We start from the raw sequence: 19,851 nt of genomic DNA on the forward strand, positions 1-19,851 counted from the left end.
GGGATCGCTTGCTGCCACAGAAGCTGTGTAACTGCTGCTGCACATTACTAAGGAGGAAACTGGAGACTAGATATGTCCATCAATCAAGCTTACTGAAGCTTATATAATAACATTTTTAAAACACTGCAATTTAAGGGACAGTAACTCCATGTTAGATATATGCAGGGGGTACTGGCAATTTCACATATATTGCACAAAATTTCATGTTCCATAAGCATGGTCAGGATTGGATGGATACAGGAGATTTTATCCCACCAGCAAATCATCTAACCATTGCTGGTTAAAAATACAGAAAAAATAATTCTGGGAAGTGAAGCTGTCATGACTCCACATGCAAATTCTCAGAGAAATTAATATACATTGTTATTGGGGGAAAAAAGCTCAATAAACATGGAAGTAAGGGTACTTGAGTAGAGTTTTCAAAATTAGGGCTTATCTAATAAAGAAGACCCCATTCAACTGAAGCAGATTGGATTTGACTTGGAAATTAAGGAAATATGCATGAGTACAATTTAGTCAACAGCATCTGTACCTTTTAAAACATCTGATACACTTTAAATGGCAAACACTAAACACAATTTGTGACTCTTAATTGTTGAAACTCTGCATTGCAAACAGAATGAAATACAATTCCGGCACCAAAGTTGAAAAGCCCTCTATCCAACTTGAGAACTTCACATTGTCAAAATAAGGCCACATTACTTCTGGTATTCTTTATTAAAAATACTGCTGTACACATGAACAATGAAAACAGGATTAAAGATGAGTAACACATATTGGGATCATGACATTAGAACTTAACATACTGGTGCTTTTTAGGGGAAGCAGTTGACACCTGAATTACCGAAACAAGGGCAAATCAAAAATACATAGGTACCCTCAACAAAATATTTACAATAGTAAATACGGCAACAGAATTTAAAACAGGTACAAAAATTAAAATGACCAACATCATATGATTTCAAAGGTTGTCCCTTCTGTGCTTTTAGCTGTAAAAATTTGGAAGGTCAGAAATAAATTTCCCATCTGGGAGGGCACATCCTGGTGACTCTTCTTTTAAATACAGATACACAGTTCTTCCTATGACTGCATCAAACTACAACTTTAGGACAACCTTCTAAATGGAATTAAAATGGGGTAGAAGGGCTCTCCCCAAAAAAATACCCAAGCTGAACTTCAGACTGTTCAAATCATTCCCAAATACAGATCAAATAAAATAAATAGAAAACAAAGCTCAACTTCTTTTTTATTTTATGTATTACCTGACACCAAATATCTTCTGGCTGACATTATGTACGAAAACTTATTAGCTGTCTACCTTTTTATTTTAAACCAAGTCCTGAGGTTACTAGGGGCTGAAGCAAACTGACATTATGCAAATACACACAGGTTTGCAATTTAGACATGTCTTGCAGAGGGTGTGCTGGTCTAAAAAGGATGAGAATTCAAGCCCTATTTTACCCCTGCCTTACACTTCCACAAAATATTGGTCCACAAATTAAATTTTCAAAGGTTCCCAAACCCCACAACTGAACAGATGATCCCCTTTCATTTTCAAAGAAAACAATACTGGAAAAAACCTCAGCCCGCTTATAAATTAAGCATTCCATATTTCTTCTAGAATACAAGTACTTCTTTTTTGTACAAAAGAATTACAATATGATTTGTCAAAAAACATAGAAAAGACAGCTGCTCTTCCTCAAATACATGAGCTAATGATAAAAGACTGTTTTGCATGTTCACTTTTCAAAGTTCCTGTTCCTTTTATATTAAAAAGAACATTCTGGCAACTGTTATCGTTTGAATATTAAACATTGTGTTCCTTTTAAAATTGCAACAATAATCGATTTTTCAACTCATCAACTGATGCTACCTAATGTGGATTCAACCACATTTTCTAACATGTGTAAAGCATGTCCCTAGTCTTCAAAGCTTTCGATGTGAAGAGAGTTGCTTTTTTCTTGATGCAAGTCTCAAGGCGGAGAATCATTTTAAAGCTTATAAAAGTGGACAGAGAAATATTAAAAACTTCTCTGAAAACTACAAATATTGAGAATTATTAAAATTGATGTCAGTAACATCAGTTGCAAGTGCTTAGAGTCTGTCCTGACCTTTTGAGTTTCCACATTTTCTTCATGGTGAGCACCCAGTGCTATTAAAACATTCAGTGCTGGGAAAGGATAGATACAGTCTTCACTACTGCTTTAAGAAAGGAAATTCCTACGTATTTGGCAGTCTTCAGTATCAAAGTGTAGGTGTTTAACTAGAAATCCCATAAATACCCAAGTTTGGAGACAACTGCATGTCCAAATATTAGAAAGGTAATTGAGGAGGAAAATTCCAGACTTTTGAGACTGAATTACTTCAGGAATATTCATGTGTTGAGTATTATCAAAAGTAATATTACTTTGGGCTAAGCAGTGACTGCAAAGGCACAGCAGATCATTATCCCTCCAGATTCAGGCCGTAAAACTTGAAAAGCTCTTGATGCCAGACAACTGCTGTGTTTAGTTAATCTTCTTTTAACAGTGTCTTTGTATCTGTATCCAGTGTAGCGTACCATAATAAAGCTGTGGTTCAAAGAACAGAACTTTATACAAAAATTATACTGTAAATAACCTAAAGTAATACACTCCTGAAACTTCAGGCATTTAAACAATTTCTTTAAAAAAAAAAAAATCTATTAAAAAAATTGCATAAATGTAAATGCTTCTGACTACCAGGAAAACGTACAAACAGTTTTTAAAAGGCGCTGGTTGTGTTTAGAGCAAGTTTGATATGCTCCTTAAATTATAGATGTTTCCCATTATGCTATTTTCGTCACTTTGCTTAGACAAAGTTTAAATCAAATGACAGGGGACTTTCTTTCCTTTTTTGTCAATTCATCAATACTTCACTTGACTGGTTTTAAAAAGTTTTGCCTTCTCACATTTCTTTGAGCTAACAGTGGGTGGCATACAGAGCTTGCATACAACACACTTTTACAGAGGTTACGAACTAAATGGTCATTAATAGAACACAATTTCTATTAAATGATTTACCTGGTCCTTTATGCTATTCTGGGTGCAAATAATATCAAAAATGAATAAATTTTGCTATATCTTCCGTGACAAAAATGTATTCCAGAAATGTCCTTGCAAAGAGTTTCCCTTAAAGTATACAATGTGGCAAAACTTCAGAGATCAGAAAAGTCTTAAAAAAATTAAAATTAGTGCATATACAAGTGGAAAAAATAAAAGTAGGAACATCATGCACCTGATGTGTTCCTTAATCTAAAATAAATTCTTCACAGATAAAGCCTCCAATGGCAGCCTTAGCTCTAGGATAAGTGAAACATTCTTCCCTTCAAGTAACAGTGTACCTGACTGAAGTGCAAGCAGCTTTGCTCATCTCCTGTTTGTTTCCCAAATGTGAAATGAGATGACAACAACAATTCAGCTGTAGTGCAATTTGCTACTGGTTAAGTTCCTCAGCAATGTCCTGCATGCTTTCAGCAAATACTACAACTGACCATTTGCGGCTGCAATCAGTTCTTGAAAAGTATTTTCAAAGCAGCGCTTTAAATCGCTGTAAGTTACCACAAGTACACTCTTCTCATCTCTGGAAATGAGGCTTATTTTTTCTGGCACACCAGCATCTAACTGTAACAAGAATGCAAAAGATAAAATAAAAGAAGTGTGAAAGAAATGGCAAAACATTTCCCCAACAACAAAAGCAATCAATTTCTTGGCAAGTACATTGTTACGGTGCAGTTCAAATATGCTAACAGCACAGAACGGAAGGATCTGAATTGCACCACAACAATGTTCTTGCCAAAAAATCGAGACATTTTGGTCTTAACCTGATGGACATTCTAGACCTTAGGACTAGATTACCATTGTTTTCTTCCCTTTCCACAAGGCAAATAATCCTGCAATGCTATCCCCTTCCCTGTGTGGAAGCAAAATTTTCATACAGCTCCTGAAGAACAAAACTACGTTTGACATTACATTTACACATAAGATCCACAAGCCTCCATGTAGGGTAGGTAAATTACTTCTTGCCCACTCTAAAATGAGATAATGGATGGATCAACCCCAGGTAGTCTGAAAACTGGTAGAAACCCGAACCTCACATTTTTAGCAGCACCGAAAGCAAACTAGTTCCTATATTTCCTATGATGTATGCTATATTTCATCCCTTAGGAAAAAAAGTTACCTTGGTATAATCCATAATCAAATAGATAATTTGCTGTTGAAGATTAAAGTTTGTTCCACGTTTGTTTTCATGTTTTGTTCTGACTTCTCAAATTCAATATGTACTTCAGAGATCTACCATTAAATCCTAATTTGAAACAGAGGAATATCCTACTCACAAGCTGAAGCCCCTTACAACACTGTATCTTATGTTCTCCTCACTTTGAAATTAACGTTCACCAATAGAGAACTGTCAGACTCAGTTATAAAGCAAAACTTCTGTAGCTCTGTTTTAGTTGATACGTTGATATTTTCAAATACTTGACACTACAAACTTTCTTATTCCAATACAGAAAGTGGGGCAGAGACAAGTCGATATGACACTATCGATCCAATCTTTGGAAATACAAACTGAGCGGGTTCAAATATATGTATTATAATGTTCTAATGAATAGCAAAACAATTAAATTTGTCACCAAGATGTTCCACTAGCTGCTGTCTGGAGCAACACAGCAAGTTAGCAATTTCTTGTATTTGTCTTTTAAAGTAATGTTATGAACATAACCTTAAAAGCTGGAACCTCCACATTTTAAAGCTCCTGCTTTGTGAACAGCTTCAGAAGGACAAAAGTAAGCCAATTAGCTTCTAATTTTTGTAGAGTAGGATAAAACCACCACTGTCTTCCACCATCCATCACAAAATATTAACACTATCAAGGTGTTTTATGAAATATTGTCCACTGTTCATTCCCATTATCATCATGCAATAAATCAATGAATTACCTTAATGTAGGATAGGGAAGATCTGTATTAAGAAAGCCACACAGCTAACTAGAAACATCAATATTTATGGCTTTCTTTCTTTCCTCCTGTGGAGGCATAAATCAGTATCTCAGCTGAAAAGATCCCCAAAACACCACATTAAAATAAAAGATTTTTTTTTTTTTAACAGAGTAGCTTTCATTCAAAAGGAATGACTTTGGACTGTAGCAGGAACGCCCAAATAAACTGGTACACATTATAGTTTTGGAAGTGCTTTTCAGAGTGTATTTCCAAAGTAGAGTTTCATAAGCCTTACATCTTTTGTGTGCTGAGCCCACAACCACAGAAGAGAAGAGCCTCTGTTTAAAAAGGTAAGCCATGAACATTTATAGAACAAGGCATTCTTTGATATTGTCTCTTACCTGACCTATGAATTCAGGACTGTCCCCTCTTGCTACAGTACTGTATGGGTCACTGCTTTCAAATCATGATGGCATTTCACTGCCTATTTGAATGTCAACATGCTTTCTTTTTGATTTAGCCTCAATCCCTTTAATGTCCCTTTTAAAGTGATTACAGACACCAACCAGAAAGACAAAAAGGAGGTTAAAGAAATGCACAGCAGTGGTCTAATAGGAAGTTAGAAGCCCTGACAATTTTAGAAAAAGATTTAACTGTAGTTAAGTCAGTTATTACATGTCAAAGGATCTGAATATATTCTGGTTTTTTGGGGAAAGTTGGCTATTCTAATCCTAGAAAAGAAAATACTGGGCACTGAAACTGTGTATTGTCAGTGTCTGCATCACCATTCTCTGCAGAGTGAGTGAAATGACCAAGCAGCTACAACAAAAAAAAAAACAAACCAAAAAAACAACAAAACAACACAAAACAAAAAAAAGGAAAAAAAAAAAGGAAGTAGCAGCACCTTAGTCTCCTACTAATTAGTGAAGTTTGGCAAAACAATGTAAAATAAGTTGAAAGCTGATCTGCCAATTAAAAAAAAAAATCAGTTCAAGTACTTTTTAATTTATAGACCAAGACAAGTTCTTTATCTACTGAAGATCTTGTGGTCTCTCACACATCTCCTGCTATTAATCATGACAGTGCTCAAATACAATTTTGCTAGTGATGCAGCCCTTAGAAAACTGCAAATACCTTTATTAAGTCAGCCTTGGAAAATGAAGGGCTGGAGAGGCTAGGGAAGTTATTACAGAAGTGGACTTAACATTTTAAGTCACAGAAATTTTCCAGCACTGTCCTAGAGGGCAAGAATTTTGCACAGATTTCTATTGCAGTTTCCCTCCTGTCTCCTACTCTGGTCAGCACAGTTTAGGAATGGATTGTCCTGCCATACAACCATTTTTTGTGATAACTACCAGCAGAAACTTCCCCCAGTTAAAGGGGTTTTATGGATCCTTTATGCTGTGTTGAAAAACCAGAGTAGCATAAAGGGACCAGCATTGCTTATCCACAGTATTCAATGCATTCTAGAATGAGAAGTTAATACTGCATCTCACGCTATATTAACAAATTTCAAGTTTTAATATTCATGTACTAAGTTTATTTAAATATTCATAAATGTTGGAATATTAGCTCAGTGAATACATTGTTTTCATCCAAAACAGGGAAAATAATCATCAGTTAAACCAACGGAATTAACCTGCCAATGCCAACTTGCGTTGCAGTGGGATACTATTTTAAAGAATGCTAACCCAAAAAATTCTTAAAAGCTAACCAAAGTACCTTGTTAAGACATGAGATAATGTGACTGAGGTCAATCCACGGAGTACCCGCTTCTGTCACCTGATGGAAAAGGTGATCTCGAAAGAGCTTTAGTAAATACCTGTCTCCAGTTTCTGACCACGTTGGGTCCTTCTGAAACCTGGTGTAAAACAAAGGCTCATATTAAAGTTCAGTAAGTTAAGAAAAATCAACCCCCACAGATACACATGACTCTTCAACCTAAACTGAGTAGTCTGACTGCACTGCTAAGCTACCTGTTATAAATTGCAATTAAATTACAGTCTGCCCGTCACGAACAGAAGATAACATACTCAAACTTTCTTAGTTGCTAAAGCACCTGAAGCTAATGCCACAGAAAATAATGGAAGAAAGCAAGAATTATCTGCAACAAATTTAATGCGTAAATGTTAGAAACCAGCACCATAAACATAACTGTAAATCTATGCATAAGGATGGAAAACAGACCATGAACTTCATTTTTATGTGGTTAGCTGATAGAAAAACAAGCTGAAAAATCACTAGCTTAAAACCAGTATCTACAGCCTTTGCTACAGTTAAAACAAGTTACAGATTTCCTCTAAAAGTATTGCCTCTCACAACAGAGTGAGCGCTAAGAGAAACCATACTAAATACAATGAAGCAACTTTGGCATATCTATTTGTAGCCTTCTCTCCTTTATTCAAAATTTTGGTCAAAGTTGCTTATCTAGTTTTTCTCAAGGCTTCTTAAACATTCATTTTTCCAAGGGCAAACATAGGAAAAAAATGTTTATCTTAAATTTATGAGGGAAGAAACACTGTATTGCAAACAGGGGTTTACATACTTTAAACCATGAAAACAAGTATTTCTTACTCAGGCCTCTCATTGATTGTTCCCAGTTTTGCTAGAAGCCTAAACAGCCTTCCATTTTGCACCTCCTAGAAAACAAGAAAAAAGTTATTAAAAGTTTCTGAAACATAAAATTAAGACATTTATTTGCAAAAGGTATATGGTAGTAATGCCAATGAAGCGCTATTAATTACAATTATTTGTTTATTCAAAGAAGAGGGTATAATTTTTTCAGAGATCAAATGCATTGTATTGTGTATCAGTAGTCCAATGCTCAGTTTAGAACTTCAAATTATAATGTGAAGATTCAACAACTAATGACACCTTGCTGCCCCAAAAGGAACTGGATCGGGCAATCTATTTCTTTGTGGAAACATAAATCTAGTCTCTTGCCAGCCTATACTTACAGGTATGCTAAAATATAGTAAGTTAAACAAGATGAATATATTAATATATACATATACACACACAGAGTTACCAAGATATTTAGAAGTACAGTATAATACTTTATTTCAGGTTAAGATGCGAAGGAACATAATCTAACAGACTTGTTTTTCAGAAATGCTTTTTAGGCCATTATTAGCAAATATTTAGCAACAATATCATCAGACTAACATTCAAACTATAATTGATTCCAAATATCATTTCGAAACAAGTTTTTCCAGAACAGTTAGAATCTAAGTCTTAAAAGAGTATAAATGTTGAGTCCATAAATGACAATGAGCTCACATACAGGTAGAACATTAGAATTATAGATGCTTAGAGTACATGCAACTGAAAATTGATTTAGTATGTTTTTCCACATCACTAGGATACAGGAAAAAGAGTGCATCCCAGCTTACATTAAACAAAAGATTAATTCACAGTGTAAGTCAAAGCTGTCAGGAAAAGATTCTCTCCTGATATTATTCACATTCTGCAATGGCCCAGCTCTACAGCACTATTCATGCTAAGATGCATCCCATTCCATGCAGGATAATACTGATTTCAAATTAATTCAGTCTGGAGTAGATTACCGTGCGAAGATGCGTAAAGTAGGTCAAGGTGATAACCGCTTGGCCTCAGACAACCTAGGGGTTGCAGACTTCTATTACTAGGCTAAAAACACACTGCAGAACAGCTTGTTCCACTACAGTACCTATACTTAGAGACTGACAAGGGAAAACCTACCTTGCCCAGCTAGGTAGGTCTATTATTTGGTCTAACCTCCAAATAATTTTTTGGTATGTGGTCAAATACACAAAAGCCAAAACAATACTGTCCTAGTTAGAACAGCTGGGACCTCAGCTCATCACTGTGTGGGTGTAACCCAAAACTGTGTATTCTATACCCTTCCATGCCATTTCCCAGAAACTGTTATCAATAGACCATTTACAGCAGCTGCCCAGAGCATGCCTGACCCCTCAGGCTATAAGCTGAGCGTTATATAAGAGGCCTGTGAGATAGGAGGATGCTCCTGTCCTCACACCCATTGTGGAACTCTCCACCCTGAGGGAGGTACTGGGCACTCCTGCCTGAACCTGAGGATATATAATCTTGGGGTCTTGGGACTTGGTACCACTTGTGGGATCCAGAGAAGGACCAGAACTTGGACTGGACTGCCATCACCACTCTCGACCAGACTGCAATTACCATCCTCGACCGGACTGCAACCAGCACTCTCACCAAGGTTTTTCCCTCTCCTTTTACTTTTTGGACTCAGGGGGACCATGTGGGGCTCAGCACAGGGAGGGGGACCCAACAAACACCACTCTGTTCATGCCCCAGAGTGCTGGGTTACACATCTGGGTTTGTCTGTGTAATTGTATTTATTGTATTATTTTTATTAAATTGTTATTCTGATTTATAATCTCTCTGGAGTTGGGTTCATTTCCCCTGCTGGTTTACCTTTAAACCAGCACAAACACCTATGTAAAGGTTGCTACCTTGTAGATTCCCAATCAATGGTGACACAGCTGAGCAACAACACTGGCACTAAGTCTCCAGGTAGCCTCTCTGCAGGCTTAGGAGCCTGTAAGGCAGGGAACTTTTCTACACAGTGGATCACAGGGCTTGGATAAACTGTGGCTTTGACTGCTATGACATGTATATGATGAACATAAAGGTGAGGAAGGAAAGTGATAGTGTAATAGGGTCACTGCTCTATGAAACATGAGCATTACAGGAGTAACAAGGTTACATGGCTTCGAGAAAACCAAGTTATTAACTACACACAAACCATTCCCAGCATCAGAAGTCCCTAAGATACAGATGACTGTGTCCTTGGAGAATATGAGGAAAAAACACAATCACACATGCTAGTCTTTTTCTAATAATTCTTTCCCCAAAGCATCTGCTTGGGGCAATAATGAAGAGAGTTTAGACTTAAGGGATACTGTAGCTCTGATACTATCAAAGATGTGCTAGTGCAAACAAGTTACAGTATGACAGCTAATTAAGAAGTGCTATTTATCACTGCCAGGTAAATAGTTATTGCCAAACTGAGGGCTAAGCAACAACTTGGATTTATAATAGCTCTGCTCACCTGCCAGTGATAAGCAACTGCTATAAACAACTTGACTAAAAATGCAAAATGCTTAATGCTGATTATAGGACAATCTCCATCTTTGCAATGGGAGAGGGTCCATCTGCCCAGCTTTGTGCAAGCACATAGGGCCACCTTAAGAAGAAATGATCTTAAATACTTTTAGAGAAGGATTAGTAGTTGATTCTGATGAAGTGAGCACCCAACATCTAGAAGTCTGCATCCAACATAGATACTGCCTGGCTCTTCTATAGCTCCTTGCTTCTGACAGATTTCAGTATCTTTCACTAAGGAGGAAAAAACTGTTATCCAACAAGCCTGGATTGGAGAAATCAAGAGAACCAAGTCCATTAGAATCCCAACCACTGCTCTACTGCCTCCCTCTTAAAAAAATTCTCAATGGTTTACAATGCAATGGAGTCACAGTACTTGATTAAATTCTTACTTATACCCTATCCCACACATTTTCAGGGTCATGAAAGCATTCTGTAATGTATCTCAATCCTGACAGAAATCCTGCTATCAGTGGTTTCTAACAGACACCCTTTTCTGTTGAAAAAATACACATTGTTAGCACTTGATACCTTGACTGAACACTATAGACTACTCAGACCCCCACAGCAAGAGGTGCACACTTCAGGGAAACTAAGCACGGTATCTCCATGATCTAGAATTCATTTGGAAAGGAAAACATAAGATTGAGAAGTAAAGTGACACTGAAATCCAAATCCAAGAATTTAAAAGGCAGCATCTGTTGCTGTATAACCTTTAGCACACACTACATGATCTAGTATGTGATGACATACATGGCCTTATTTACTCAGAATGCTACTTTTTAATTGTTTTATAAAGAACATATTTTCCCCAAGACTGCTGATCGGATATGATGTTACTTCAGTGAAATGCCAGCTGAGGACATCCTAAAACTACGGATTCTTGGAGCTTTTGGACTTTCAAAAGCCTGAGCCTTAGGGTTGTCAAGCCTTCAGGCAGATTACTTAGGTTACTTAACAAACAGAAGGAAAAAAAAAAAAACAACAAAAACCAGTAGAAAACATTCCTTTTAAAGATAAAGCTGTAGGAATAATGCCTAGAGGTCTTTCTGTAGGAATTACTACGATTTACCTTTGCTAGGTCTTCTTCTATTACATCATTTCGCATTTGAGCAGCATCCAATTGAGTATAGAATCGTGCACCAATCATAGGCATGATATCATTTACACTGCGAAGCCTGTTCTGGTCAGTCAGCAAATACCTGCCAAAATAACCCAACCCCCAAAAGATTACTTAAACATGTCACAAATGCCAGAGATTATACCCTATTATGATAACTATTTGACTTTTTTTTAATACACATAGTTGACAATTTTTGTCTTTCTTAAAAGAAGATATTAACAGAGAAAACACGTGTTAACTTACGTGTATATACCTAGTCAGTCATTTATACAAGATGAATGTATTTTCATGAAACTGTGCAATTTACCCCACTCAAACAGCAAGAACACACCCAAAAAAGAGGAGACATGTAAATTCAGATTGTAATGCAATTGTTTTTCAAATAAGGGAAGGAGCAAAGATTTCTACTTTTCCCACTCAGGTTGCAAGAGAAAGGCTGACTATACTGAAACAACACAAAATAATATGCTGCCAAGAAAAACAAGCACTCAACATTTTGGTCAAAAAGGCAATGTGCCTATTTCTCAATACCTTCTGAAACTGTAAGATAAGAGTAGCATATTGCTATTGTAGAGAACAAGCAGTGAAGCCCAGTATTGAAAACAACTTCAAACGCTTGTTTTGTTTACACTCCTAATTGTTATTAGGAGCTTTACCAGCATCTACAAACAAATTTTAAATCATAACATTTAACAATGCATTGACTGTGCAGAAAACTCAATGACAGTAGTTTTATCTGTAATCTTACTTGCATCTAAAAATACCATTTATCATTTGCATTTCTTCATGTAAAAGTAGTAATTTCCTTTAAAAGATTTATTAAGCCAACTTACAAAATCAGATTCTTCAGATCAGAGGAATAGTTGATTGTCACCAGTTCCATTGCTTTCTGCAAATTCTCTCTCTGAATTCCTGATAAAGAATTGCAAGCCAAAGCCAACACAACTTTCCCCAGGGAGATCAGATCTGCTTGCTAATAAGGAAAACACACACAGGTAAGATTCTTAGCATAGACTAATATTAGCTATGGTACCGGATGGTGTTAAAAAGAGACAGTTCTTCAATAACCTTAGAAGAATTTGAGCAACTAAAGTAAGTACTATTCAAAGCACAGTTCAATATGACTGAATTACAAGTAGTTAAAATGTACAGAGGAAAATGTGTCCTGACATCTAGCAATTTCTAGGTACTACACTTGTCTTCGAATGATTAAGATTTGCCTATTTTTAGCTTAAGGACAGTACCAGAGAGAATTCTTGTGCAGTGAGCCGAAGCTCTTCAAAGAGGTTCTTCTAACCACGCACCTGCCCAATCCTGATGAGTCAAGGAGTTGGTAGCAAACAGAGAAAGTCTTCTCAATACAAGATGTAGAAATACAAGGATTATTTGTTAAAACAGAACCAGCATTTGCTGGACTCGTATCTTTTCATGACAGCCATTCAGTGTGATGCCACACCACACTCTAGCACATGATGTCTCTATTTTAACAAATTGCTCAAGTATTCTCATCTCTGATGGCCAGTGTGAAAAGATCTGAACTGCATGAAATAACTAGACAGGAACAGGCCTGTATGGCTGACAAACTGAGCAGCATCATGTTTTATGAAGAAATTAAACAGTTTCCTTAAATGCAGAACTGGTCTGAAAAGATAAATGTTGGATACAGACTGCTCTGCCTTAACAGAAAATTCTGTCAATTTTAATAGACAGTCACAAGAAATTATTTTGAAAAGATGTAACAGATTTTAAAGTCCACTGCTAAAAACAGGAGACTAATTTAGTAGCAAACAATGACATCCATAGCAAAACCTAACTGATTCTTTCCATGGAAAGGCTTCCAACTGTACACAACTTGGTCAAACTTGAAACACCTGTAGCTTTCCATGCTGAATACCTGCCTCAGACTGAATTTAACAGTCAGCTACAGATACAAAGTTAGGATTTTCAGGAGGACTTTTTGAGAAAATATTTTTGAAAAAGTAAAAACATAAAAGCTACTAATTATTGAGAATGTCAGCTCCATAGCCTAGAGAAAGGCCAAGCTGTTTAGCAGAGAATGCAGTCATATAAGGAATACACCTTCTGTCATTTCTGTAAGAAGGGCTGAAAATTTGGCAGCGCTGCAACATTAAAATTTCACAACCTCTCGCAGCTTTTCCACCCAGAGGCGAAACCATGCTTGCTGCCTCTGGCTGCAGTAGCTGACCCTGAAGCCACATCTTCCAACTGCTGAGGGCCAGTGAAAAATATCAAACCTTTCCAGATCTCTCAATGTCCCTGCTGTTCCCATATCAAGTATGATTAAGCAACAAATTTGAACACGAATACACAATGTCAGAAGTTAAAAAGCATGATATTCTTGTAGCTAATGAAGACAGCAACAGGATATGGAAAATGAGACAAAAATAATGACAAAATGGTGGATAAGAAGGTGGGATTGGAATTTGCTAGATGCTATTTCCTAAGGAACCAGGAATTTCTGATTATCGGCATTCTTTTTTCCTTTCATTATGACTTCTGCCTCTAAAAGAGACTTGAAAGAAATAGGTGTTTCTATTAACCACAGCATTACTTCTTTCTGCAGTCCCCTACTTTACACTTAGTACGTTTCAACTTTTAGTAATTCATAAGAATGTATCCTATATAAATTCTGTATCATCCCACAACCCCAAGATACCAAAACTATATAACTTCAGGCAAGATTCTATGAAAGCAGTCTTCCTTTACACAGGTGTTTTCATAATACAGATTGCATTAGATTTTAAAAACAGTCGAGAAAGTATCTTACATTTAACATCAGCCAGGAAATTCTAAATTCCAACTTTGTGGTTCTTTGAGCATTTGACTCACAACCTTAATTTTTTGTTTGCTTTGCAAATTACATCTAACAGAAGAACTGGCAGAGAGGATAAAACACACCAATACAGCCTCAAACACACACTTTTTAAATTACAGCCAATAATTAGCTTCTTTTAGCTGCAAAAGTGGCTTGGATTCATCCCACTTATTTTAGGAACTTAAACTTTAAGCAATTCAGACAAGACTCAAGCTGGTTTGGAAAGGACCTCTGAGATCATCAAGTCCAACCCTTGATCCACTACCACCGTGGTTACTAGATGCTCAATGTTCGAAGTTTTACAGGTGCACAAAGACAGGCACTATTTTTTCTGTGGACTTGGAGAATCAGAATAGCTCAAGCTGGAAAGAACTCAAAGTTTTCAGGATTTCTGAGAGTCAGGTTACTATTTTAGAAGAGATTAAACTACCATCCACTGACCAACTCTATCCACTCGGACAAGTAACATGACTTCCCCAAAGCCAGGGTACACCATCCTTTTTGTAAGGAAGCAGTCCATATATGCCCATTAAGCCCTAACTTCCCTCTGAAAACATCACCAGACTCAGCTCTTCCTGCTTCTAGGCAGAGAAAGGCTAAGAAGGTACACAAAAACTGCTACACTTCCCTTGAAGCAGGAACACCAGAAATAAATGCTGCATTCCTGTAGTAGCCTTGATAGTGCAAGGTAGAGATCAACATTGGGTACAATCTTGTTTATACTCCCTATAGTGCTTGGCATGCTCCTATGGATCCAGAGAATTTCTGCTATGGTAACCCATCAACGCTGACTATCAAGTCATACTAATTTGATTCTCAACTTTGAGAAAAAGCTTTTTACCTTTTAAGTACAAGAATCCTTTTCTTCACAAATGTACCTTGCATGCAATTAATAACAATGTAATTAGTAATTCATTCATAATTGTAACCTGTACCAACTTAACTTTTTATCTGCTGAAAGGTTTGCTAATAAAGATTTTATTACCATTTAGTTCAGTGATAGCCCCCCTCATTAATGTCTCCCTGTTATCAAATGAATTTCAAGTATGTCAAGTGAGCAATTCAAAAGTTAATTGCATAGGTACCCTTTGCTAGTAATTTTTTTAATATTAAATAGCAATCTGCTACTATGCCAAATGCCCCAGAGATACCTCAACATTTTATACACCTGTCAGACATGCAAGCTATTCAAATAAATCTTATTTTTGACAGGATCTCTTTTCCATAAACTCTGAAACCAACATTACTTTTTTTGTTTGTTTGTTTATCCTGTTCCACTGCTATTCTTGCATCAATATGAGCTCATCCACACTACAATTCTGTGGATTCACTTATCCTAAGGGAATTGCCCTTAGAAGTACCTCCAAGTTCCTACTTTTTTTTTTAGAGTCAACATTAATACTTGAGTTGCCACTTCAGACTAATTTATTTAAATTTGGGGAGGTGCATATGAAAATTATTCTGGTTTTCCAAGTTGAAAATATTTACTTTAAGCAAAAGTAACCTTATAGCCCTTGTTAAAACAATAAAACTTATGTTTTCTCTTATTTTCATAAAGGGGAGGACTCATGTTTTATTCCAAATACACAAATATTTATTAAACCTTTTTACTTTTTCCTGTATCACCATTTACAGCTTTTCCATCTATACTTTGCAATTGCCTGACAAGACTTATGGACTGGGGGGCAGGAAGTGGTGTGCCGCAATTTTTGCAGGTTAAACTCCTTGTTTTTAATGCAAGTGGCCATTCATATTCCACTTACTTCTTTTTAGCTTCCCGTATTGTTGCCTTAAACTCTTAAATGTTCATGAGATGTGTTTAACACAGACTGTAAAGAACAATTTCATTCCTATTACATAGCTTCTCACTGTTCTGGCCAAAATCTTTTCTCTCTATATTAACAATGGGAAATAGCTAGAAAACAACAAATCCTTAAAAACATACCTTCCTCCACTGAAGACAGCAATAAGGAAATGCATATTTGCTGGGCAGTAAATCAAGAGATAATCTGTATTTTTAACAGTTACAGGAATCCCAGAGGAATTCAGGCACTGGGTCATGGATCAAGAGGAAAAAGGACAAGCAGCAGCTGTGATTTTGTAATTTTATCTGGCTAGGGTAAACAAAGGTAGAAGATGAGAAATGACTCCTGAATTCCAAGAAGTGAAGTCAGCCCAGCATCTCTGAAAGAAGAAAATGGGCCTTGAAAGCCTAGCTCTTCTAAAGGAAGCAACAAAAAAAGAATGCAATACCATATTTTCTAACTGCAGTTTAGATCTTCCAAACTATGTATTTAAGAGTACTTCTTTTCTGGTTTACCAATGCAACATGAACAATTTGAATATTAACAACGTATAAAACATGAAAAACCATTCCCCCTAAACAGAACTAGGCATTATCAAGCAAGTCAGCTGCCAAGTGTTGGGTTGCTATGGTGGTTAGTGCTTTTGACAGATTTGTGTACTTGCAAGTATTTTTAGATTTGTACCTCCAAGTACTTTAAATGTTTCACTTTACTTGAATGTCATAATATCTCAGGAGGACCCCTTTCCAAGCTGCAATTAAAACAAATTTAGAGAAGTACTTAAGATTTAAAAAAAAAAAAAAAAATCTCATTACATTTTTAGGCATGGATCCCTTACTTTCATGTATTTCCATCTTCTCTCAGCTGTTTTCCACTAAATTATTGCGAAAAGCTCACTGATATGTAGCTGGGGGCAGGGGGAGGGAGAACATGAAATTCTATGTTGTACTACTCAAAGTACGCTGAAAACTGAATCATTAAAAAAAAAAAAATTACGTTTGAGGACATGGTCTCCAAAAAGCTAGTTTCTGCTGGCCAAAGTTCAAACATTTTAGTTATTACTGGAAGACTCCAAATGAGTAATGTTCTTACAGTGAATAAGCTCAATTAATGAAAATAAATTAAATCTAACTAGCTACCGCAGTCTTTCACTCTCAGTACAGACAGGTTATGTGATGACAGCTGAAGTAATGTACTTTACCCTGAGGGGAAGTTAGGGAAAGAGGTATTCCTGTACACAGTGATGCTCCAGATGACTGTGGAACAGTTTTTGTTAAGTCTAAAGGGATTCTTCTTAATTCAGGAATTATGCAGAGTCCACACTTCAGAGAACACCAGGAGAGCATGGAAAAACTAGGAGACAGACTAAAATAAAGATACACTAGAATCTTTTAGGAGTGATGAGAAGGCCTAAGTGCAGCTATTTAAAAGATCTCTTACTCCTCTGTGAACAGGTATTCAACACTTAGTTATCTTAAAACAACAAAAGACAGAGCAAAAACTGTTACTGAATCATTATATCTCTAACACTAAATGTAAGATTTTTCTCTCCTTCATTTAGAAATTTTTTTTCCAACCATTTCTGACTTGAGTTTGTTAAACACTAGTAGTTCAACCTGTATGACGAGTTTGATGAAATTTTAGAAGATAGCAAAATGAGCATTCACATTTCTAAATTACAAGCAAATTCAACTAAGTATGGCAGAACCAAGATCAAATCAGGAACAAAAAAATACAGTCATTTAGACATAGATACACTGACCTACAGTTTAATTAAAAGTACTTGTTTTCCGAAGAGAATCACACTGGTTTTCAGTACTCCCTGTGCCAAGTCACCACCTAACTATGGCACTGTAGTCTTACCTGAAACTGAGCCATTAATGCCAGTGGATTATTTTGACTGTTGTCAAACGTCAAAACATCAAAAATTCCAACACAATTAACTCGTAATCTTTAGGTACAAAAAGAGAAAAGGAAGAAGTGTCATTAAATTTTATTGGTTACTCAATTTTTCCTCTAGCATTCATTGAATGGTTTGATACGATAAATGTAGTCATCAGTACTTAGCAAATTACTATGCAGCAGAAAATACAAATTTTACTAGTTGATAAAATGCAGCAGACAGTATTCAGTTTACAAATAAATCAACAAATTTCAAAACTGGCACTAGTGTGTCTGATTTGTCGTTCAAGGATAATGTATGAATCTTCCCAAAATACGCTTAAAAAGATCTTAAAAAAAAAAAAAAACACACCAAAATTACAAGCTTAACAGAACTTAGTAGTCATTTCTGTATCAGGTGCACAGTCAGCAGCTGAATACAGACCACAGTAACACAGTGAGAATGAATGCTTTCATTACCTTGTTTTGCCTGTTACTAGAATCTTTGTTGGATCCATAACTCTGCATGCCAGTCCTGCTGTATGAATGGTCCGTAATGCAGAGCTGAGCTGCACAATATATGCCCATATCAAAGACTCTGGAAGCAACCCAGCATGCTGCCGTGGTAGAGGTCCATCATGCTGACCTAGAAGCAAAACATCATAAGCATCAATAAAAGGTTACTGTGCAAAAATCAAATTACATCACCTTGAATTATACAATTAACTCATATATTCATTTCATTCAACTCTTAACAGTCCTTGAAAGACACATCTATTGTGCTTTAATGGTTGGTTTGGGGGTGGATTTTTCTTGGTTGACTTGTTTAGGTTGGGTTTTTTGAGAAATGTTGACAATTCATAAGCATTATTATTTTCATTCTGATATTCAGAGAAACAATGCTGATTTTTAAAGTTTAGAATGAACAATCACTACAACAACAGCACTGATTAGGAACTGCTCAGAGTAGATGGTACATCAAAATATGCAGGTACTTCATAAGTAAAAACGCCAGTATCCTGAAACAAAGAGCATGTACCACAGTAGCTGTAACAGATCCCGTTTTACCTTCTTTATTGCAGGAAGGCTTCTCAACTAAACATTCTCTATCATTTGATAAGAATAAGAAACTACTTTCAAGCTACATGGGCAAATCAGACAGGAAGGTTTTGTGGCTAAACATCACTGAACACAACTTCACATTTGCTCTGTTGACACAGCTCCCTGGCAAGTCACCACTGCATGACCCTATTCAATGGGCCATGCGAAAGCAATGCATCACTCCCCTTCCAAATGGATACTTTTACTTTCAAAAGTAAACCAATCTTTGCAAACACACACTCAAATTCCATATTGCAGTTTCTGAGTAATACTGAGCCACAGATGAAAAAATAAAGATATAGATAACAAATGTTATTTTTAGTATGATGTCTGTAATTTCAAAGAAGTTGCCACTGTCTGCATTGCACAAAGTTAAAGCAGAAGAAAATACATTCAGAGTAAGACGGTAGGTCTCAATTTTACAATCAATCACAGATATTTCAAGAGGTTGCCTCAGTATTGATTTTGCCAAGTAATATCATCAGTATTAAGTAAAATCAAGTAAGCATCTGATTCATTTGTAAACTGACTGCACTCTTATCTAAACATTTGTTTCTTGGGTTTGGGTTTGTTTTTTTTCCTTTTCCTACAGGACCATATCAGTATCTGTGCATTTGATCAAAATAAATACGTGTGTGCTTGCATGAGTACACACACACAAAATATATGAAGAGTGAAAAAAGTGGAACGCATTAATGAAAATTTATTACTTAGGAATTTTACTGACTTTGGGGTGACGGGCTGGGAATGCTCTCAGCTTTCATTTCTGAGCTTGTTTGTCTGGTTTTAAACTTTAGTTCACTTTTCAGGTTTAAGGTGCTTTTGTTTAGATTATAAAGATCAAGGCACTGACTCCTCTAAATTGCAATAAGCTTGGCATGTCTACTGAAAGCTGAACATAATGAGACATTGTTTGTTTTTTTCTAGCCTCCTGAATCCTGATGAATCATTATGCAAATCACTTCCCAAAAAACCCGCATACCAGAAGTCTCACATAGCAAACTTTTCCCATCATAATTCT

General features: G+C 36.3%; 1 protein-coding gene across 7 annotated transcripts in view; it reads right to left on the reverse strand.

The window, feature by feature from the left end:
• Positions 1–698: 698 nt before the first annotated feature.
• Positions 699–19,851, reverse strand: part of PAN3 (poly(A) specific ribonuclease subunit PAN3) — a 79,871-nt gene continuing 60,718 nt past the window's right edge. For 3 of the 7 annotated variants that reach the window (XM_027727196.2, XM_039386869.1, XM_027727194.2), the window contains 7 exons: positions 18,210–18,375; positions 17,712–17,799; positions 12,041–12,180; positions 11,157–11,286; positions 7,532–7,596; positions 6,680–6,818; positions 699–3,641 (listed from right to left, as the gene is read on the reverse strand). In XM_027727196.2, coding sequence (XP_027582997.1) covers positions 3,501–3,641; positions 6,680–6,818; positions 7,532–7,596; positions 11,157–11,286; positions 12,041–12,180; positions 17,712–17,799; positions 18,210–18,375 — 869 coding nt within the window. In that variant the 3' untranslated portion in view covers positions 699–3,500. The other 4 variants (XR_003541826.2, XM_027727195.2, XM_039386870.1 and 1 more) reach the window with 4 other exon arrangements.

The sequence above is a fragment of the Pipra filicauda genome, unplaced genomic scaffold (assembly GCF_003945595.2).
Source record: "Pipra filicauda isolate LSUMZ 115617 unplaced genomic scaffold, ASM394559v2 scaffold50_size3627746_pilon, whole genome shotgun sequence".
Classification (NCBI taxonomy): domain Eukaryota; kingdom Metazoa; phylum Chordata; class Aves; order Passeriformes; family Pipridae; genus Pipra; species Pipra filicauda.